Below are 20239 nucleotides of genomic sequence, written 5' to 3' on the forward strand. Positions count from 1 at the left end.
AGGGACGATAAATTACCCCGACTCCCACCGCCCCCGCCGTTCCTTGGGTTCTGTTTCAGAGAAGAAAGTGACCTTCTGATTCCTGTCTCCACCTATTCAATTTCCCTGCTTCACTGTCAATGTCACCTTCTTGCAGCCAGTCCAGTGGGAGGGACTCCTCCCCTGCAAAGCTCGTCTTCCACCTGCATTTGGGAAAGGACGGTGGCAGTTTATGATAGGTGTGCATACACGGTGTGCAGGAAATGTGAGATTTGTGTGTTGGGTAGGAAGTGCAGAAGTGCCTTACTCTCCTGACATTTGCCACGGTTTAATGTTTTCTGGGAAGCCCTGGGTATTCAGCTGAGATTGAAAACTGTGAATTTTTTTTGGTACCGGTCTTCATGGGTGGGTGATTTTTTTCACCAAGTTCCTCTTGGCAGACATGGAGGCTGGAAGGGGCGGGCAGAGCGGATCAGGGTCCGTGCTCAGCACAGCTAATGCTGTTTCCTTTCCTCTCCTAGGGCCTACCAGGAAACGCAGGAGAAAGAGGGCCTCCTGGCAAACCGGTATGTCACCTAGCCGCTCCGCACGACTACTGACTCTCACAGGGGCTCCAGTGAGAAAAAAATGCAGCTCAGACGGTTCAAGAGATGTTAAAAAGGGACTTTTTAGCAAACCGTGGGCAGCAAGAACTAATCTGAGATATCCGGAGTAGGAAGCTGGTACCACCATCGTGCCTATTTTCAGAGCCCAGTGAGAGGGACAGTGGTGGGGAGGGAGCGTCAGAGGGCAGCTGTGCTGTGGGCTCAATACCATTGCCAGAAAGTGTCTGAGGCAGAGCCATGCCCCTCCCCGCCCCCCCACTGCTCCAGTTTCCCCACGATGCCTCTCATTGTTCCCATCGGCCACAGGCCAGCAGGCAGGTGAGCCCCCGTGACACGGTTCCAGGGCGCAGCCTCGCCGGGGCACGGAGCAGGACAGAGAAGGATAGAAAGTGGGTTAGGGGTGAACAAGTGGGTAACAGCATACATTGCACATTCCAGATGGAGGTGAGCTCCCAGGTGAAATTGCAAGGCTTGAGGGGAGCAGGCCGCGGCAGGGCAAAGGCAGCCAGGGTGTGGGTTCAACTGAAATCAGCCATGGCCCAACCCACGGGAGCTCTGGGGTGTGATCAGTACCACAGAGCTGTCCCATCCTGAGCCAGGGGCCACTCTCACCTCCTGTCCATCAGCCGCTGGCTCGTAACCAACTCCATATCTCCAACCAATGTTCCGGAAGCTGGGGATGGGTTTACCAGGAGGCCAAGGAGGAGCTGGGCAGGGCACAGCCTGGCTTTCACACTCTCAACACTTCCTACTGTTTGTCTCTTGTCCTGTGGTACCTGACAGCAACCTGCCATGTGAGACCAATGCGTCAGAGGCTTATGCATCCTGTGTCACCTTCAGAAGACCACCCCCCACACACAGACCCTGTTGCTGTGTATTTTCTTGAGACCTATCTTGTGCAGTTCACAGAAATGGGTCACAATAAGACATGATTATCTGCAAGGTCACCCTGTCCCTCGGCCGATAATCTGCTTGTTCTCCCTCCCCTTGTAGCTAATGCCCAGCCTCGTGCGGCAGGGCTCACCCACTCTAACTCCAGAATGTGCTGACAGTACAGTGCCAGCAGCATGAGAATGTCCCAGTTTGAAGAATGTGAATCCTATCATTAACTCCCAGGGGAAAAAATAAGGCTTCAAAATAAATGCCTTTTCCCCTTTTAAAAGAAAGTTTCAAAAAGTAATATTGCCAAGGTCGGCCTCCACCAGAGGGTCCCACTTGGATGACTAGGGAAGGTCTCAGCTTGGTCGCCAGCAGCTGCCCCCTCCTGACTGAGTGTTTCTGCAGGGCTGGTAGGTCCTGCGGCACCTCCAAATCTGAGCCAGGTCCATTCCCATCTGTCCCAAGAGTTCTCCTCGTAAAATAGCCCAGAGGGTGGATCAAATATACTTGAGTGCATAGACACAGAAAATAACACACATCTCCTCAGCCATGACCCAGCTTATCCTCTGCAAACGTTTGATGCCACTGTCACGTGGCTTCTGTTAGCTGCAGGATATGGCAGAAGCTCTGGGGTCAGGGAAAGAGGGGTAGCCAGGAAAAGTGTCTTGGTTTCAGCCTCCCCAAGATGCCAGGCTTGATTCATAATTCATAAACCTCAACTCAGACTTAGAAGAAATCAGACACGGCAAGTTCCCCTGTGGCCACAGGCTTCCCATATTCTAGAGAGAATATACCGCCTTCCCCTCTGGAGAACCGATTCTCTGGTATTCCTTTTCCATTGCAAAATTTAGATGTTTGCAAAGTTGCATGTCAATCTCCAAGTCTTCCTAGAAACACCTCCTTCCCTTTAGCGTCTACCTGTTAATTTCCATTTTCCTTCCAAGCCTTGTGTTCCTTACACCCAGTGTGAACCAGCTTCCCCCCCATCGTGAGCTCCAGACTGGCCACACTCCAGCTCACAGTGGGCATGGATGTGAATTCAGTGACCTACAAACAGCTACGTATCTTTACAGACTTTGTAATTACTCCTGATTTCTGAAATCTTCCTCCCAGAGTTAGAGACTTTCAACCCACAGTGACGGATGGGGTTTAAATGTGATTTCACCTGGGAGCTGAAGAACTTGCTTTAAATTCATACTAGACTGATAGCAAAGCACTGTCTGGTGACTCCAGGACAGTCTGCCCCTTGCCTTCCACAGCACCCATATTGCCGGCAGGATTTGATAGAGGTGGGAGGAGGGCCACCAGGAGAAGAGAAGGGGCTGGCGGAGGTAGCTGGGGGACCAGAAAGGCTGCTGTCAGGCAGCCTTGGCGAGGACCGGCAGCTGTCTGCCGCTTTGAAAGAGCCTTCTTTCTGTGGCTCCGGGGCTTGGGGCATAGCCTGGGCTGTTTGCATCCTGTGCGTGGCACAGGTGTGTTACATGTTAGTTACATGTTCAAGGCCCTTTGCTGTCCAGAGAAGCACAGGATGTACTGTGCAAACGTGTGTTTGTCTGTATTGACTTATTTTTCCTTTGACAGGGCCTCTCTCCACTGCTGTCTCCAGGGGACATAAATCTCTTGGTTAAGGTAAAAGCATGAAATAAATGTGCATGCATTTTGGAAATGGTGATGGGAGATTGGCGATCTCAATAAGAAGTTGGTTTTGGCTGAGCAAGTATGATAATGCCAGGAATGACAGCAGCAGCATTTGTAGGGAACTCACTGTGTGGCTGGCAGTCTACTGAGTCCGCTGTCCAGGTCTGCAGCCACTAGGCACGTGTCAACTGGAATTTAAGTGAATGAAAATGAAATACAATGAAAAATTCAGGTCTTGGTTCCACTAGCCACACTGCAAGGTGGTACTGAGCCACAGGTGGCTAGAGCCCGTCTTCCTGGACGGTACAGATAGAGAACATTTCCCTCGTCCCAGAGAGTTCCCGTGGGCAGCGCTGTGCCAGGCGCTGAGAGTGCATCTCCTGATTTTCACGATTACTTTATGAGGTTGGTACTGTTTGTGTTCTTGCTTTGCGTGTAAGGAACCTGAGACACTGTGAGGGTCAGTAACCTTGTGGGCATAGAATCCACCCCGACTGATTAGAGAGAATGACCCTTAACCCCACACAGGACTGCCTGTGTTCCGAGAATGGGACCATGGGTGAGTTAAACAGCTTGCTTGTGGGTCTGCTGGCACCAGGGCCGGAGTGCAGGTGCAGGGCGGCGAGGTCGCTGCTGGCCCCCGAGGCCGGGATGAGCCCAGATTCGAGCTGGTTTTCAGACTCATGCTCTCTGTGTCTCTGAGTGTTCACTTCCCTCGTGAGTGTCAAAGGCCCTGAGGAGGTGAGCGCAGCTCTGCTGAGACAGGACAGAGAACGCTAGATGCCTGGCGTCCAGCCAAGGATGTCAGGTCTAAATGGCAGAGTGCCGGGAAAAGCTCTGAGCACACAGAGATGGGGCACCATGTATGTTCCAGAAAGAAGAGTCTCCCTGCAGTGGGCAGAGGACACTTCGGCTTCCTCTCCTTCAAGCCTTTGTCTTAATTTGGGGTGAAGCTTGGCATGTGTGTGGTCAGCCCCTCTCCTCACTTCCAGAATTCTAAAAAAATACTTGGGTGATGCAAAAAAATACATAGTTCATGCATGAGAGCAGGGGAAGGATGCAGACAAGAAAAGCAGACCTCAGAAGCCTAAGACTTTTAATCTCTATACACCTTGAAATGAAACATTGGTGGAAAACTATACATTTTATTTAAAAATGAGTGGTAATAGAATGTTCTTCCTGATTCTGACAAGAGAGAGAAGTATTTTCCTGGTCAAGGACACCATTATCTATTGACTCAATCCCTTGTTGATTACAAGCTTTTTCATCTGAGGTCGCTTTCCATTAATTCCATCACACTAGGAGGAACAGGGTTTGCCCAGCCCCTGTGCCTGCCCCCAAGGATGTCAGCCTCAGGGTGCCCCCGTCTTTATGCCAGTGATGATAGGAGTGAGAGCTGAGAAGGTCAAGCATGGTGCTTTCTGGTTACAGCATTGAGACAGATATTTAGTCAAATCAATATTCCTCACCTGCTAAAAGATGCAAGTGTGCTCACTGGAGCAGCCGGGAACCCCAGAGGGAACTCAGCACAGTCAGGTGGCACCTGGAAACCCCGTGGACAGCGGCCTGGACCCCATGAATTTGCCTGGTATGCAGATTTCTCTTGATGTAGTTTCCACTCGTGTAGTCAGCTACCACCATTTGTCGCAGGAGGTTAAAGCCTGCTGGTCTGGTCCACGTGGCTGGTAGCAGGGGCCTCCCTTGCTGAGACGGCATCTTTTATTACAGAATATTTACCTCTGCCCCCAAATAATTTTATAACATCACGTAACCTATTCTGATAGTTGGAAATCTGCCTGGGGAGGAAGCTCATCTTCCGAGAGTCTCTGTTAAATGAACTTCCACAGTTGGATCTGTGCCCAGGGAGGCCATCCTGGGGACACCTCCCTGAGATGACTCCCTTGAACAAATCTGATTTCCTCTGGTCCTTGCATACAGCCCGTCGGTGGCCACTGTTACTGTCTGCCTTTGATAGAGGAGGATCTTGAGCACACATGGGCAGGTCACAGGTCACTTGTTCAGGGAAACAGCTGGTCAGCGTCACAGCCAAGTCTCCAAACCAGTGGGCCCAGCCACAGGCCCTTGTGCGTCACCCCTCTGCGCTCTGCCCTCCTCTCTGCCCGGGCAGGGCATCCTGACCACTGCCTGGTGAAGCGCAGGCACGTAGTGAGGTCCCCGCCTCACTGCACTTCAGACCTAGAGGTTTGCAATGTAGCTCCATGACCCTCTGGGGGAATATTGCAGAGGGCACTCAGTATCCAGCGAGAAGGTGGATAAGATGACCTGGAGGCTATTTCTACTCCTGGAAAGCAACGGCAATCTGTTTTGGTTTTGGTTTGTTTGTTTCCACACAGCAAAGATGGCAGAATTCCTCCCTTTGGTAGGCATTTTATTATGCATTTATTTGGTATGTGGTACCATGCTGAACACGACTCAGTTTGTTGAAAATATCTCAGACAAAAGGAAGGGGATGGAGACCAGAGAGAATCAGCATGTATGCTTCCACCCAAGGAACCCTGCCCTATGATTGGCGTTTGCATGCATAATTTTATTTAACCTTTGCAACAATCCCCGTAAGTAGGAGAATGGGCCTCTGGCAAGGAAATAGACTCAAAGGAATTAAGTGGCTTGCCTGAGATAGTTAAGTGGAGGAGTCAGGAGCCAGGATTGATAGATACGGATTTAGGGAGGAAAATACCAGCGGAAATCACAATGGCACGGGCAGCAGCTGAATCTCATTGTGCTCCCTCCGCGTGCCGGGCATGGCATCCCACATTCTCTATTCCTGGTCTCGTGTATCTCTCGCCGGACTTTAAGGCCCTCACTTGGCAGGTAAGGAGGTTGAGGCTCAGGGAGAGTAGCTATGACCCCGTGTGGGCGGAGGCATCCGTGTGGTCTGGTGAGAAGCAGGAGCCTGTCTAGTCCCAAGGCGCTGGGGTAGCCCAGGGTCAGTAGGGACCGAGGGCCCCAGAAGCACAGGAGCTGCAGTGGGCATGGACAGAGCTGCAGGTTGAGGGCTGGCCGTGTCCTGGGCCCACTGGACTTCGGGGTCAGTGCGGTAAATCCGGCACCCTCAGTGGTAAGTCTGAGGGCTGCTGGCAGCTCTGGTCTTCAGGGAAGAATCCTGCACAGAATCTATGGCTAACACAGATTCAGACTGAGAGTTAGCCATCCAGAAATTGGAAAGAAATAGGGAAGTAATGAGATTTTGTATTACTCAGGTGTAACCCCTAAATGCTGTGGATCCTGATGCAAAGAATGGCTCCCGATTGCCCCAGTGTCCCCCAAGCCCAGGAGGATCTCAGTGGCCAGAGCCCCGGCTGCCACCAGGCCAGCTCCCCTCTGTACCCATGTGCCCATTGCCACAGTGTTTCGTGGATGCATCTCACCTCAAAGAACTTTAAGAGAAGGTGTAGGAATAAGTGACTTCCTGCCAGTTCTGCTGCTCTTCCAAAAAGCTGTATCCCTCAGCTTGTGTCATTCACCGTCGCTTCATGTGTCCCGCATCTGGCACTCCCCACCCTCTAAGGAAGCATTCAGGCAGCTTCTCAAACCACCCACTAAGGGAAAGTGGTGCAGGACCCGGCAGGACGGGTGCTCGCTGGTGGGTCAGCCGTCAGCTTGGCTGGGCCTTTCAGGCGCTGACGTGCTCTGTGGAGCTGTTTGCTATGCGTTGGGCACGTAAAGATAAAGCAGCTCCATCTCCTGAGAGCGCACGCTTTCTGACTGCTTCGTGGGGTGGGGATGGAGGTATAAGCTCATCATTTCAGCAGTGAGATAGGTGCTTCAGTAGCGGGAACTCCCGGGACCGTGGGGGCAGGGACCGGTCCCAGTCTGAAGCAATCAGGAAGTCTTCCTGGTGTGAGAGATTTCTAAAGACTCTTCAAAGATTGAAAGGAGGGAAGCCAAAGGAAGGCGGGCTCTGAGGGAAACCCTTCAGTCCTAAGTCAGAGCCTGGGACGAGGTGCACGCCGCACCACGGCCCGCTCTCCCTCCCCGCTCCGCCTCCCCACTCTCCCCCCTACCTCCCCCGCCTGCGCGGCTCCCTCCATCCCTCCAGCGAGCGCTCAGAGGCCACCCTTCCTGCATTTGTTTTGTGTAGGTTGACACCTTTCAACCATGAGCTCTTCAAAACACGTGACCTTTCACGGTCTCAGGACAGAAAGGCATAGAGCCCAGCCAAGAGGATGCCTTGCAAATCGTCTGTCATTGAGGAAGTCACTGAGTGAAAACATGAATTCATAGTAGTAGCTAAATGTGTTGGGAAGGCTCTGACTGTTCTAAGTCCCCTCTTGTGTCATCTCGTGGAGCCCTCATCACAAGGAGGGAAGCGCGAGGCGGAGGTGCATGGGAGAGGCGCAGCACGCCAAGCCCTGGGGTGTGGGACAGGCAGGAGGTGCCGAGCCAGAGAGTTCCATCTGAGCTCCAGCCCGAAAGACCTCAGAATGACACAGGCGGAAAACATGTTCCCAGGGCTGAGAGAACCTGCAAGTCACTCCAGGGACAGTGCTTACCTACCTCAAGGAAGTAAGCAAAGCTCAGTCCCTGGGAACATTTATTAAATGCCTCCTTTGGACAAAGAATAATGCCAGGCATGGCCAGATTGGGTGTGCGCCAAGGCGAGAGGGTGCCTGCCAGGAGCTTCCCTCTTTCTGTTGCTTTGCTCAGAAGTCACTGAAGCAGACCCACAAGACGGAGAGCTCAGCTTCCAGCTTTGTTTTGTCTTTAGCTTTAGGGACAGAAAATGTTACTCTCGACAGCACTAAATGCTTGCGCTGGATCGGCCCTGTTAATGTCTGGATGCCCACAATACTGGTAAGCGCTTCGGTATCGTTGTCTCAGGCAGTACTGCCAGGAGTCCAGCTGGCCAGAAGCCGGGAGAAATGAGGTGATTATCCAGATATATCAGCGCTGAAATCTAATTTAAGATAGAGAGAAAAATGCACAGTTTGACACAAAATGCCTGGGTATTGACGCAGCCCACCTGCCTGTGTTTCCGTCCTTTGCAGGCCATCTCTCCGGAGAGGTGGGAGCTGTGGGCCACCTTCTGCTTTGCAAGTAACTGTATTATTTATTCTCTCTCTCAGGATGTGTGCAGTGACTGCCCTCCAGGCCCCCCAGGCCCCCCTGGTCTGCCAGGTTTTAAAGGGGACAAAGGGCTCCCAGGAAAGCCAGGGAGAGAAGGCACAGAAGGGAAAAAGGTGCGGAGAGAAGGAGGGGGCCAGGGGCCCAGTGGGAAATCAGGGAAGAGCGGCATCTGGGCGGTCACTCACTGAGGACTCTGGGTACGAGCTCCAGACGCTCATCCTTGCCTTTGTCCCCCTACAGGGAGATGCCGGGCCCAGGGGCCTCCCAGGGCCTCCGGGAATAGCTGGGCCACAGGTAAGCGACTCTTCCTAACATCGTGTGTGTCCATTCTGCTCCTCTCGCTGGTTAATCTAAGTTGGGGCAAGAGTGATACCCAGGGTGAAGGAATATTGGTTTAAAAATCAGAAAGTTCACATCCATGCTCTGACCCTGACTCTCAGCATCTCTGTGACCTTGGGAAGGGCCGCTCTGACCTGCTGAGTCTCGGGTTCCTCCTGTGCACATGCCTGAATGGTTGAACGTAGGAAATGAGTGATAGGATTGGAATGTGTTGTACTTACTGGTTACGGCTTGAACTTTGGGGTCGAAAGCTCTGAATCTGAGAATTTGAGTTCTAGCCCAAAGTTGAGTCTTGAAAACTGTGTGGCATTAGGCAAAATCCTTGACCTCTCTAGGCCTCAGTTTCACCATGCTAATGATAAGAATGACAAGCCCCAGACTGGAGCCTGAGAGATCTCCGAAGTAAAAGGGTTTAGTGAACCTTTACAGATACAGCCAGAGAAGGACTGGGTCCTGGTGGGGTTTCCGCTTCACCAGCAGCTGGGCTACTTAACACGAACAACCTGTCTTCCAGACTCCGGAAACGGGGTGCATTTGTGAGAGTTCTCAAGGAAAGAAAGTCCTTTAAACTCACACTGGCTACAGACAAGGAAGGTGAACTAACGCAAAGCAGAGGAAGCCCTGGGATGAGTGGTTAGTCTGTAAAGAAGGGTCTTGGTTGTTGATGGTGGTCAGACACTGGTCATGTGCAAGGGGCATTCAGGGGTCCTGGGGACCTTCCAGATGATTGTTAAAAGGACTTCATCCAGGAACATGGAGTTTCTGGTTAGCTACAGCCCACGGCTATTGACTGGTGGCCTTCCCTTGTCTCTCTCCCTCATTCTCTGGCCCTTTTGTCACTTAATTTAGGGCATTTCAGAATTTTTCCTTATCAAGAATAAAAACAACTTCAGAGATTTGTTTGGGTTGAACAATGTCGTGCATGAAAATAACTTGGTCTGCAATAAAAACGTTATTAGGGAAGCGCTGTACAAATGCAAGTGAATATGATTCTCTCTCATCTGAATGGTGAGGCACCCAGCCAAACTGGCGGGATCGCCCTGTGGCTTCACAAAGTCGGGAAGACCAACATGGAGGCAGGAGCTGCCATCGCAGCCATGGCACAGGCAGGGAAGTTCTGGCTGCCTGAACAAGTGTCTGGGCCGCAGCTGTTTGGGCCCCTGGCGGCGAGTGTACTTGGCTGTAAGAAGAGACGCAGGAGGTGGCATGGGGAGCAGGGAGTGGGGAGGGCTGACCTCCGCCCTCAGTCCCCCTGCCCCCGCAGCTTCACTGGGCGTCTCCCTGACCCTCTGTGGCCTCCACTGTGTCTTTTCTTGGCTTGGCTGGAGCGCAGTGCGGCCCATGTGATGGGAGATGCAGCATAAAACTGTCGGTCGGTCGGGGAGAGAGCTCAGGCGCCAGACCTTGGGGGAGGAACCCAGCCAAGCAGAGACCGAGGGCTGCCTTCCTACCCCTCTGTCCTTTGGCTTCCCGTGGTGAACTAGGGAGTATAAGAGCGGCCACCTGAGAGGCCTGCGGCCCTGAGAGCTGCTCCAGAGATGCCCCACCGAGCCCTCCTCGACCTGAGCGCTTCCTGCCCCCGCAGCCCCTTGGGTCACAGCCCACAGCAGAGCCAGGACTGCAGGCAGGACCTGGGCTTGAGATGTAGGGGCCAGCGCACGACCTCAGTGACCAACACAGATAGGGCTTTAATGCAGTAGGTCTGCGAGGAACGAACTACCGGCATTTTAAACAAACACGGGACCCACCCTGCACCTAAGGCTTGCCTTCCGTGCCCTCAGCCCCCAGTCCCAGCCCCATCCGGGCCCTGTGTTTATTTACATTTTCATATTTTGTTCATCTTATATTATTTGGTACTGATTGACTATTTAAAATATGGCATTGGAATATTATTTATTTTGGACGCAGGTTTCCAGAGTCCCTTGTATTTTACACCCAGGGGGGTGTTCACTTCCTCGGCCTCGGCTCAGCCAGGAGGATGAGGTTGGAACGGTCATTATTCTGAAAAGTCAGGAAGGCAAACAAACGCACTGTGATGGGACAACAAAGCCCCAGACCCGTGGGCGTCATGTGGGAAGCGCCCAGATCTCCCAGGCCCTGTGTTTGTTACCCATAGACGCTGTGAAGTCCTACAGGGTTGTACGTTCCCACAGCTCCTGCTTCAGGAACTACATGTATCAGGTCTCAGCATAGATGGAACAAGAGATTTTTCCTGGAAAATGTTAGGTTACGAGACACCGTAAAGTGTATCATCACCTGTGCTCTTTCATGTGTATCAGCCTCCCTCTCCAGGTCAGGTGTGGGCGCTAAACTCCTTGCCTGGGGGATTTTTCAGGCCAGTAATTTCAGCTGATCATTAAGTAACCTTCCCCTGGCAATTTTCTGGCTGTTGGGTTTAGCCTCTGCTGAGGAATGGCCTTTATTCAGAGAAACAAAAGCAAATCAATGTAACAGATAAGGGGCTCCCTCCACTAAGCAGGGATTGTTTCTCTAGCAGCCCGATCCTGGTTGTTCCTTTACATATTCAGAAAGCCAAAGAAAGCTTCCATCCAGAAAAATAACAAAAATCAGTGCTGAATCTAAACGACAGAGATCTAGCTCTCCACTTGAGAGGCAATGGTGACCTTGAGGAATTCTTGGGGCTCTGAGCCCACCCTACATAATAAACGAGCAGTTTCAATGGACACCATACCCAGTGTTCTAAGGGCCAAGCACCTGGTTACCTGCTGTACAATATTATCTCCTGCAAGGGTCAGCAGCACCCTAGAAGGTGCAGATATCTTCCCACTTTACAGATGAGGAAATTGAGGCTTGGCAGGATTAAATGCCAGGGCTGGTCCGGGTGGAGCCCTGCTGTCTAGCTCCGGGACCTCCTCTAGCTAGTACGCAGTTAGTCTCCGCCCTCAGCACCAAGGACAGCGCCCGGTGGCCGCCCTCCTCTGTCCAAGGGCCTCGGAAGCCCCCTGGGCTAGTTTAGCACCACCTACTGTTGGGAAAATGAATCGTGGAGGAGTTAAGTGTCTCATCTGAGGACTTAGGCTTGACTTCAAATCCAAATCAGCCTTTCTGTTCTTCATCATCCTACACCACATCCCAAAATACGGGAGGGCTGTTTCATACCTGCCTGTTGAACTTCTCTTGTCAAACAACATCTCAGCTGGATGTGTGGACACAAAGCTGAATTTGTGAACTGAAAGTGGTAGCCTCGGCAGAGCTACGATCATTGCTAGTGGCCTTTGTAGCCAGAAGCCCTGTGTGTTCACTGGCACGTGCCTCTCCGAGAGACGTTTGTTTGCATCTTTGTTTGTGATTGTGAGCCAGCATCTAGGGAATCAGCTTCCCCAAGTTTTATCTTGCTGTGTCTGGGTAGCTGGGTCTGGGAGGTTAATGCCACAGTCAACCACAGAACTCCGTTCTAGAGCTTGCAAACTGCGTAAAACACAATTGTAGGGACAGGGTCCAGAGGTAGTGGTGCTGTTGTGATTCTGACCCACACAGAGGAGGCAGAAGAAACAAGACAGTGATCAGAGGGGATGACCCTGGGAGTGTATGTCACAGAGTCAGAAGTCACAGCCTCCCCGATTACTATTCTATCCTCCATGGAAAGCACTTGGTTTCCTTCTCTCCCACATGCCCACCAGCCAGGTGACGGGAACCCTAGGGACTGGAGACACTAAATGAACAGAAGCCCCCACTTGGAGGCTCTGGACGATTCTGGGAGGCAGAGATAATGCCCCCCTGCTGCTGTTAGAACTGCCAGAGGAGGCCACGGTGCCCTGCCTGCCCGGAAGGTAACCCAGCATCATTCAGTCCACACTCCCCCAGAAGCACAAGTCCCTTCTCATCCGCACCTGCCGCAATCCTTAAAGATTCTCAACCAAGCATCCCCCTCAGCAGCTCCCTTCCAAGTCAGGGGGTATAGAGAAAGTCAGATACGGGCCGTGCCCTCCAGGGCCTGAGGCTGTGTTGGAGAAGATCTACAAGCCAGCGACTGGCCCTGGAGGCCGTGGAGAATGGTGGGCATGCCCTGGGCCTTGGAGGTCAGGGTGCCCCACCTGGCTTCATCATTATTAGCCGAGTGGACTTCGCCTACTAGTGGCAGGACTCGAGTCATTGGTGTGACTCCTCTGAAGTCTGGGTCCTTCATCCGTAAAAGAACCACTTGGCCTTGAGATAGATCAGTAGCAGCGCACTGATCACAAAGAAGATGTGCGGATCGACAGAACAGTCACAGAGCAGCAGGCATGGCGCCAGCAGGGAGGAAAGTTTGGGGACATGTGACGGGGAGTGGTCCTCGTTGACTGTTGGTTGGTTTGAGTTAATAACAACTGTAACAGATGGTCAGGAGAAGAGTAAATGGCATTAAGGAAATTAACATGTTGGGGCAAGGGGTCTCCTGTGACAACCACCTGGAGGAGGTAGGGAGTTGGTTGCACGGATCAGTTAGGCAGGGATTTGCCAGGCATCCTTGGGAAAGAGATTCTAGGCAGATCGACAGCACACAAAAGTTCAGGGACATGGCTTCTTCTGTGAGTAGCTTCTTAATTTGAGAAAGTTTTGGCCCAGCCCTCGACAAACTGTAAACTCCTTGAGAGAATTGCTTTTTTGGTGGATGCATGAAGTCCAGCATCCTTAGAAGCAGCCCCTGGTTTGAACATACCTCTACGTAGTTGTTATGTTACATGCCTAGCACTGGAGTGTGTTGAGGAAATGTAATTAGAAACTAAACCAGATCTTCTCCCAATCTAGAAAACTTCTCGCAAGGGTAGACAAGAAGGGAGACAGTTTTATTATTGAAAAAGCATTAAACCAGATGTAAGGCATACCACAGGCAGCCGCTAAGAGTCTGCAAAGATAGAAAGAAATCCCATCCTCTTCTATAGCCATGGCGTACATGGCCTCAGGAAAAATAACTAGTCTTCAAGTAAGAGGATTTGAGGGCACCATTTGCCACACATGTTCATCCTAATTTACCTGGTAGTTGGGGTGACAATCTGTGTTAGTTAATTAGATTTATCCAAAGGGGAAAAAAGGCTTCTCACATCTTTAGGACAGGAGGTAGTTTTGCAAGTTGGGGCAAGGCAGAGCTCGTACTTTCCTGTAGAAAGTGGGAGAAAGGGACTGTGGGTAAAGTGAAGGTTGCTGTGGCCAGGATTCTCACCCGGCCAAGGTCGGCTAACTCACTACACACACGTGGGCAGTACACTGCTGCTGACTATATAAAGAGCTCTGCCCAACATGGTGGCACGGCCACAGGGCTGCAGGAGAGCAGAGGCTGGAGTGGTGGCAGCCCCGAGGACAGACACTGAGGTGGCTGTGTGGGCAGAGAGGCCCAGAGGCAGAGACCGGCCTGCTGCCTGCAGACTCGCTCTGAGTGGACAGGACTCTAGTGACTGACCTGCCACGGTGGGAATAAAGTTGGGTATAAACCCTTTCACCCCAACAGTGTTCCACTGTCATGTTTCAGTCCTACTGAATCCACAGCGAACTTGTCGGGGGCTGGAACCCACTGGTCGGACAGGGAATGCTGTCTACTTTGGTGACATTTCAGAGCTGGTCCCAAGGCCCTTGGAAAGCCTGTCCTGGGCCCTAGGGCTGGCAGGGGCCTTACTTAGCCTCTGAAGGGATTTGCATATGTCTCAAAAAGACAGGGAAAGAACTCACAATGACAAGATTTCTAAGAGTAGATGCTCTAAGGAAGGAGTTGGGGAGAGAATCTCTTCCCTTACTTCAAAAAGAAGAATTAAGCCCTCATGAGGGCTCCCCAGTGAACATCATCTGAAGAGAACTGAACCATAATGAACCAGGGACCTCCTGGCCCATAAACCCCAGGTGAGGAGAGTTTTGCATTGCTGTCTGCTGATCGCTGTGTCCCCAGTCCTCAGAATGGCTCCTGGGACATAGGCGTTCAGACTATCGGTCCAGTGCTCTCGATATCATACAACCGGTGAGAGGAGGGCATCACGGCCTAGGGAAACAGCCAGGAAAGTAGCTTGGGAGGGAGACTCGGCGTGGATACAGAAAGATCTGGATTAGATGACAAATCTTGCTTGTTATTGGCTGTGTGACCTCAGGTGATGATGTAACCTCTCTGGGCTTCACATCTCCTATCCATGCACTCTGATAATAACCCCTCCTTCACAGAGTAGGCTTAAGTTTGTTTTGCATCAGCTCAGGATATAAACAGATCCGTGGAACAGGATGCCCCAGCCCAGGGCCTGGCGGTCGAGGCTCTGTAAAGGTCAGTTCTTTCTTCTGGAAGGAAGTGAGCCGGGCTTGGGGGCGGCTGTGTTTGCTTTGATACCCAGCTGCAGCAGAGAAGGGGACAAGGACACCTGTGGCAGTCCTTGAGCTGCTGACATTTTCACTGTTGGGAGATGAGGGCTGAAACCACCCTAAGCCCAGTCTGAGGACTGGAATTTTAGAGGAAGCCATTTACTTTGAAGGCAACTGTCCTGAACGTCAGAGAAGACATGTGCTATTCTATGTACTTGTTTTCCTTGAGATTATAATGCAGCCTGCAGACACTGCTAGCTTTATAGATTTAAAAGCATTAGAAATAATTACATGCAAAAATGTTGGAACAGATGAGCTTCCCCTCTGAACCCGTCTTTTCCTCCTCTACATAATGGCACCTGGCCCTTCACTGGCATTCGCTCACTGGCCCTCCTGACAGGCCCCAGGGAGGCAGTGGAGGGCACCCTCAGGGAGCCACAGGCGTCGGTGAACTGCTGGCAGGGTGCCCCAGTCTGGGTGGGACTTACTGTCTGTGAGAGCCGGGAGGGACCCTCCTAGATGGACCTTGCCTGCCGCCCCCCATCATTTACCGGATGAACAGACAGAGGCAGGAGGGGCACGGTCTGTGCGAGGACAGGCCTGGGACCAGAGCCAGGGCTGACTTCCTGCAAACACTTATTTTGCTGCATAACGGATTCCTTTAAAAGAGCTAAAATGTTTCTGTTTAATAACATTTTACTGAAGTATATTAGCTATCACAGTAAATGCAGAGCCAAAACGGGGGACCGCTCAGAGAGACTGGAGCCCCTGGACATGACTTCCAGGGCTGGTGTGTGAAGACTTTCGGTCGGTTGCATGCCGTGAATGTCTGGGTGACCGTGGTGCTGGCGAGCACGATGACGGTGGCGGTGCTGGTGACCATGGTGGCTGCGGTGCTGGTGGCAATGCTGGCGGCGATGGCAGCCCCAATGGTGTGGTCCGAGCTCTGGGCTAGTGTGCGCACGGATTACCCAATTCATGCTCCAGCATTTCATGGGGGAGGCAACCATTATTTTCTCAGGGTTTAAGTGACCTGCTCAAGGTCCAGGAAAGGAGGGCGCAGGGGCTCATGCACGGAGGCAGCCTTCCTCCCCGGCCCACCGCACATTGCCGTCCACGTGCACCACCGTCTCGCCCTCTCCCTCCTGCCCAGCCCGAGGCCGGCGTCCCACAGAGCCCACGCTGACACCGCTCCTTCCCTCTCACACTCGTGACATCCCAGTTTCCTCAGACCCGAGCCGCCTGTCTTCATCCTCCCGCCCGCCCCACACAGCCGGAGGGGCCCTTCTGAAACCCCGGCCGGTCATACACGCTCTAGCGGTTTCCAGGGCTGCCACTCAACCGGTCCCGAGGGTCACCAACAAGACGGTCAGTGAGGCGGGCTCTGCCTGTCTCCCCAGCCCCATTTTCTGCTGTCCCCCCAGCAGCACCCCACGACCCAATCAAGCCATTCCCCCAACGATTTCTCGAGCAGGCCTCGGGGTTCCCACCTGCTGACACCGTGCCTGGCCCCCGGGACGAGCTGGAGGAGAGAGTGAGGGCGGAGGAGAGAACGCAGAACGCGCGCAAACTTCTTTTGCAATGTAGCTCTAGCAGCATTTCCAGTAATTTTCTATCTTTTGCCCCCAAGGGAAGTAAAGGAGATCACGGTGCAGACGGAGAGGCCGGCGGGAAGGGGGACCAGGTGAGAGGGGACCCGGCGCTGAGCCGCTCAGCCCAGGAGCGTCCGTGGCCCCCGGGCCGCTTCGCCTGCCGTGTGGACATCACTCCTTGTCCCGCCTTCGCCTGCAGGAGGACTTTCCTCGCGAAGTCACATCTTCGTGGTTTTCCTCCTGATGCCTCTGGCTCGCTGTCCCGGTCCCCCCCACCCCGCAGTGTCCTGGGGCGCCTGCCCCTTCATTTCCTCCCCCTTCTTCCTCGGGACTCTCTGCCTTCAGTGCTTGGCAGTCCCCGTGAGCAGCACCCCCTCCCTCGGGTCACACTCCCGCCGCGCCCCGGGTCCCTACTGTGTGACCACGGCGCCCGCTGAGGTGCTCCCCAGGGGCCCCCAGCCCAGGCGGGCCTGCAGCCCCCGCTCTCCGCCCAGCAGCCCTCCCGCCCTGCAGGCTGGCTGTCGCGCTTCTGCTTCCCTGCCCCCCTGCCCTGCCCCCCCTGCCCTGCCCTGCCCCTCACCGCTCTGCTGTGCCTCCCCCAGTCGGGGCTCACTGCTGACCCGCCCCAGGCCCGAACCGCACCCACTCTGAGGCCCAGAACCAGCCGCGGGCAAACCCCTCGCCGTACAGGGCGTCCTGTTCAGTGGGAAGGTGGCACCTGTGAGCAAGTCACCTGGAAGCAGTGGCACAGGAGCCGTGAGCAGGGGCTTCGGGCGTTCTCCGCTGAGTGCCACCTGCATTTGGAAAAACAGAATGTGCTGGATCATTCTTACAAGAGTGAGCGGCCGCGGAGGGCAGCATGTCCTCTGCTGGACGTCACGGTTTGTTTCCCAGTGGCAGGAATGGAGGTGGGGGCAGGGAAGCCCCTCCTTTCCCGGTGGTTCTGGTTTTATGACACCGTCGCTCCGAGCGAGATGTCAGATCCACGCACTCTCCCCCTCTGAGCTCATCCCGCGATGCACACGGACTCCTCTCCGCACGCGTGGAGGCATCAGTTCCTTCCTTAAAGCTGTACTATTGTCAGGGTACGGACGCCATGATTCAGTTAACCGAACGAGTTCCATTGTGCGCCTATATTGTGTATGTGTGCATATGCACTTACTTGTTTTCAAATTTTTGTTATAGGACACTTCAAAGATACATAAAAATAAGGGAGTCCACCCAAGAAGGGACTAGTGGTCACCAAAGGGTAAGGGTGTGGGAGGGCGGGTGAGGAGGGAGGGAGAAGGGGACTGAGGGGTGTTGTGTTTAGTACACATGGTGTGGGGGGGCACGGGGAGAACAGTGTAGCACAGAGAAGGCACATAGTGGGTCTGTGGCATCTTGCTGCACTGATGGACAATGACTGCACTGGGGTGTGCGTGGGGAGTTGATAATACGGGTAAATGTAGTAACCACATTGTTTTTTCATGTGAAACCTTCCTAAGAGTGTATATCAATCATACCTTAATAAAAAATGTTTAAAAAATAAAGGAGTCCAATGGAAAGGCTCCCCGTGCACACATTACCCAGCTCCCATACCTGCCGGCTGCGATGGCCACTCTCATTCTCATTAATACCCACACACATTACTGACACCTTCTCCCTTCACATTATGCTGAAGCAGGATGGACTTGTTTTTGTAAATATTGTCAGATTCTTTCTCAACCTATTGAAACACCAGCAGTATATAAAAATGAAGTAATTTTGTTGTCAGTGTCTTTATCCAAAATTACTATTGGAGTTAAAAGATAGATTCTGGATTTTTGTCTGAAATTTGATAGTTGCATGAAGTGAAAAGCCTTTTATGAATCATTCTTTTTATGATATTTTTATTAAGGTATCATTGATATACTCTCTTGTGAAGGTTTCACATGAAAAACAGTGTGGTTACTACACTCACCCATATTATAGGGTCCTCCCCCCCATACCCCATTGCAGTCACTGTCCATCACTATAGTAAGATGCCACAGAGTCACTATTTGCCCTCTGTCTTCCCTGTGACCCACACACACACCATGCAAGCCAATCATAATGCCCCTCAATCCCCTTCTCCCTCCCTCCCCACCTGCCCTCCCCCACCCCTCCCCCCTGGTAACCACTAGTCCCTTCTTGGGTTCTGTGAGTCTGCTGCTATTTTGTTCCTTCACTTTTGCTTCGTTCTTATACTCCACAAATGAGTGAAATCATTTGGTACTTGTCTTTCCCTGCCTGGCTTATTTCACTAAGCATAATACCCTCCAGCTCCATCCATGTTGTTGCAAATGGTAGGATTTGTTTCTTATGACTGAATAGTATTCCATTGTGTATATGTATCACATCTTCTTTATCCATTCATCTACTGATGGACACTTAGGTTGCTTCCATATCTTGGATATTGTAAATAGTGCTGCAATAAACATGGGGGTGCATATGCCTTTTTGAGGCTGAAAACTTGTATTCTTTGGGTAAATTCCTAGGAGTGGAACTCCTGGGTCAAATGGTATTTCTATTTTTAGTTTTTTGAGGAACCTCCATACTGCTTTACATAATGGTTGAACTAGCTTACATTCCCACCAGCAGTGTAGGAGGGTTCCCCTTTCTCTGCATCCTCACCAGCATTTGTTGTTCTTAGTCTTTTCGATGCTGGCCATCCTTACTGGTGTGAGGTGATATCTCATTGTGGTTTTTATTTGCACTTCCCTGATAATTAGTGGTGTGGAGCATCTTTTCGTGTGCCTGTTGTCCCTCTAAATTTCTTATTTGGAGAATTGTCTCTTCATATCCTCCACCCATTTTTCAGTCAGGTTATTTGCATTTTGGGTGTTGAGGCACACGTGTTCTTTATATATTTTGGATGGTAAGCCCTTGTCAGATATGTCATTTACAAATATATCCTCCCATACTGTAGGATGCCTTTTTGTTCTGTTGATGGTGTCCTTTGCTGTACAGAAGTTTTTTAGTTTGACGTAGTCCCATGTGTTCATTTTTGCTTTTGTTTACCTTGCTCAAGGAAAAGCGTTCAGGAAAAAGTTGCTCATGTTTATATTCATGAGATTTTTGTCTCTGTTGTCTTCTAAGAGTTTTATGGTTTCAGGACCTACATGCAGGTCTTTGATTCATTTTGAGTTTACTTTTGTGTATGGGGTTAAACAGTAATCCAATTTCATTCTCCTACATGTAGCTGTCCAGTTTTGCCAACACCAGCTGTTGAAGAGGCGGTCATTTCCTCATTGTATGTCCATGGCTCCTTTATTGTATATTAATTGACCATATATGGTTGGGTTTATATCTGGGCTCTCTATTCTGTTCCACTGGTCTGTGGGTCTGTTCTTGTGCCAGTACCAAATTGTCTTGATTACTGTGGCTTTGCAGTAGAGCTTGAAGTCAGGGATCATAATCCCCCAGCTTTATTCTTCCTTCTCAGGATGGCTTTGGCTATTCAGGGTCTTTTGTGGTTCCGTATGAATTTTAGAATGATTTTCTCTAGTTCATTGAAGAATGCTGTTGGTATTTTGATAGGAATTGCATTGAATCTATAGATGGCTTTAGGCAGGATGGCCATTTTGACAATATTAATTCTTCCTATCCATGAGCACGGGATGTGTTTCCATTTATTGGTATCTTCTTTAATTTCTCTCATGAGTGTCTTGTAGTTTTCAGAGTATAGGTCTTTCACTTCCTTGGTTAGGTTTATTCCTCGGTATTTTATTCTTTTTGATGCAATTGTTAAAGGAATTGTTTTCTTGATTTCTCTTTCTGCTAGTTCATCATTAGTGTATAGGAATGCAACAGATTTCTGTGTGTTAATTTTGTATCCTGCAA

At 51.5% G+C, this 20239-nt stretch overlaps 1 protein-coding gene across 1 annotated transcript in view; it reads left to right on the forward strand.

Annotated features, from left to right (window-relative positions):
- COL22A1 (collagen type XXII alpha 1 chain) overlaps positions 1 to 20239 on the forward strand; it is a 236818-nt gene that overhangs the window by 174171 nt on the left and 42408 nt on the right. The window contains exons 43-47 of the mRNA XM_073230303.1: positions 501 to 545; positions 3045 to 3092; positions 8189 to 8302; positions 8430 to 8483; positions 16435 to 16488. Of these exons, the coding sequence (XP_073086404.1) occupies positions 501 to 545; positions 3045 to 3092; positions 8189 to 8302; positions 8430 to 8483; positions 16435 to 16488 (315 nt within the window). The remainder of the gene's footprint in view (positions 1 to 500; positions 546 to 3044; positions 3093 to 8188; positions 8303 to 8429; positions 8484 to 16434; positions 16489 to 20239) is intronic.

This window comes from Manis javanica, chromosome 2, assembly GCF_040802235.1.
Source record: "Manis javanica isolate MJ-LG chromosome 2, MJ_LKY, whole genome shotgun sequence".
In the NCBI taxonomy this organism is placed as follows: Eukaryota; Metazoa; Chordata; class Mammalia; order Pholidota; family Manidae; genus Manis; species Manis javanica.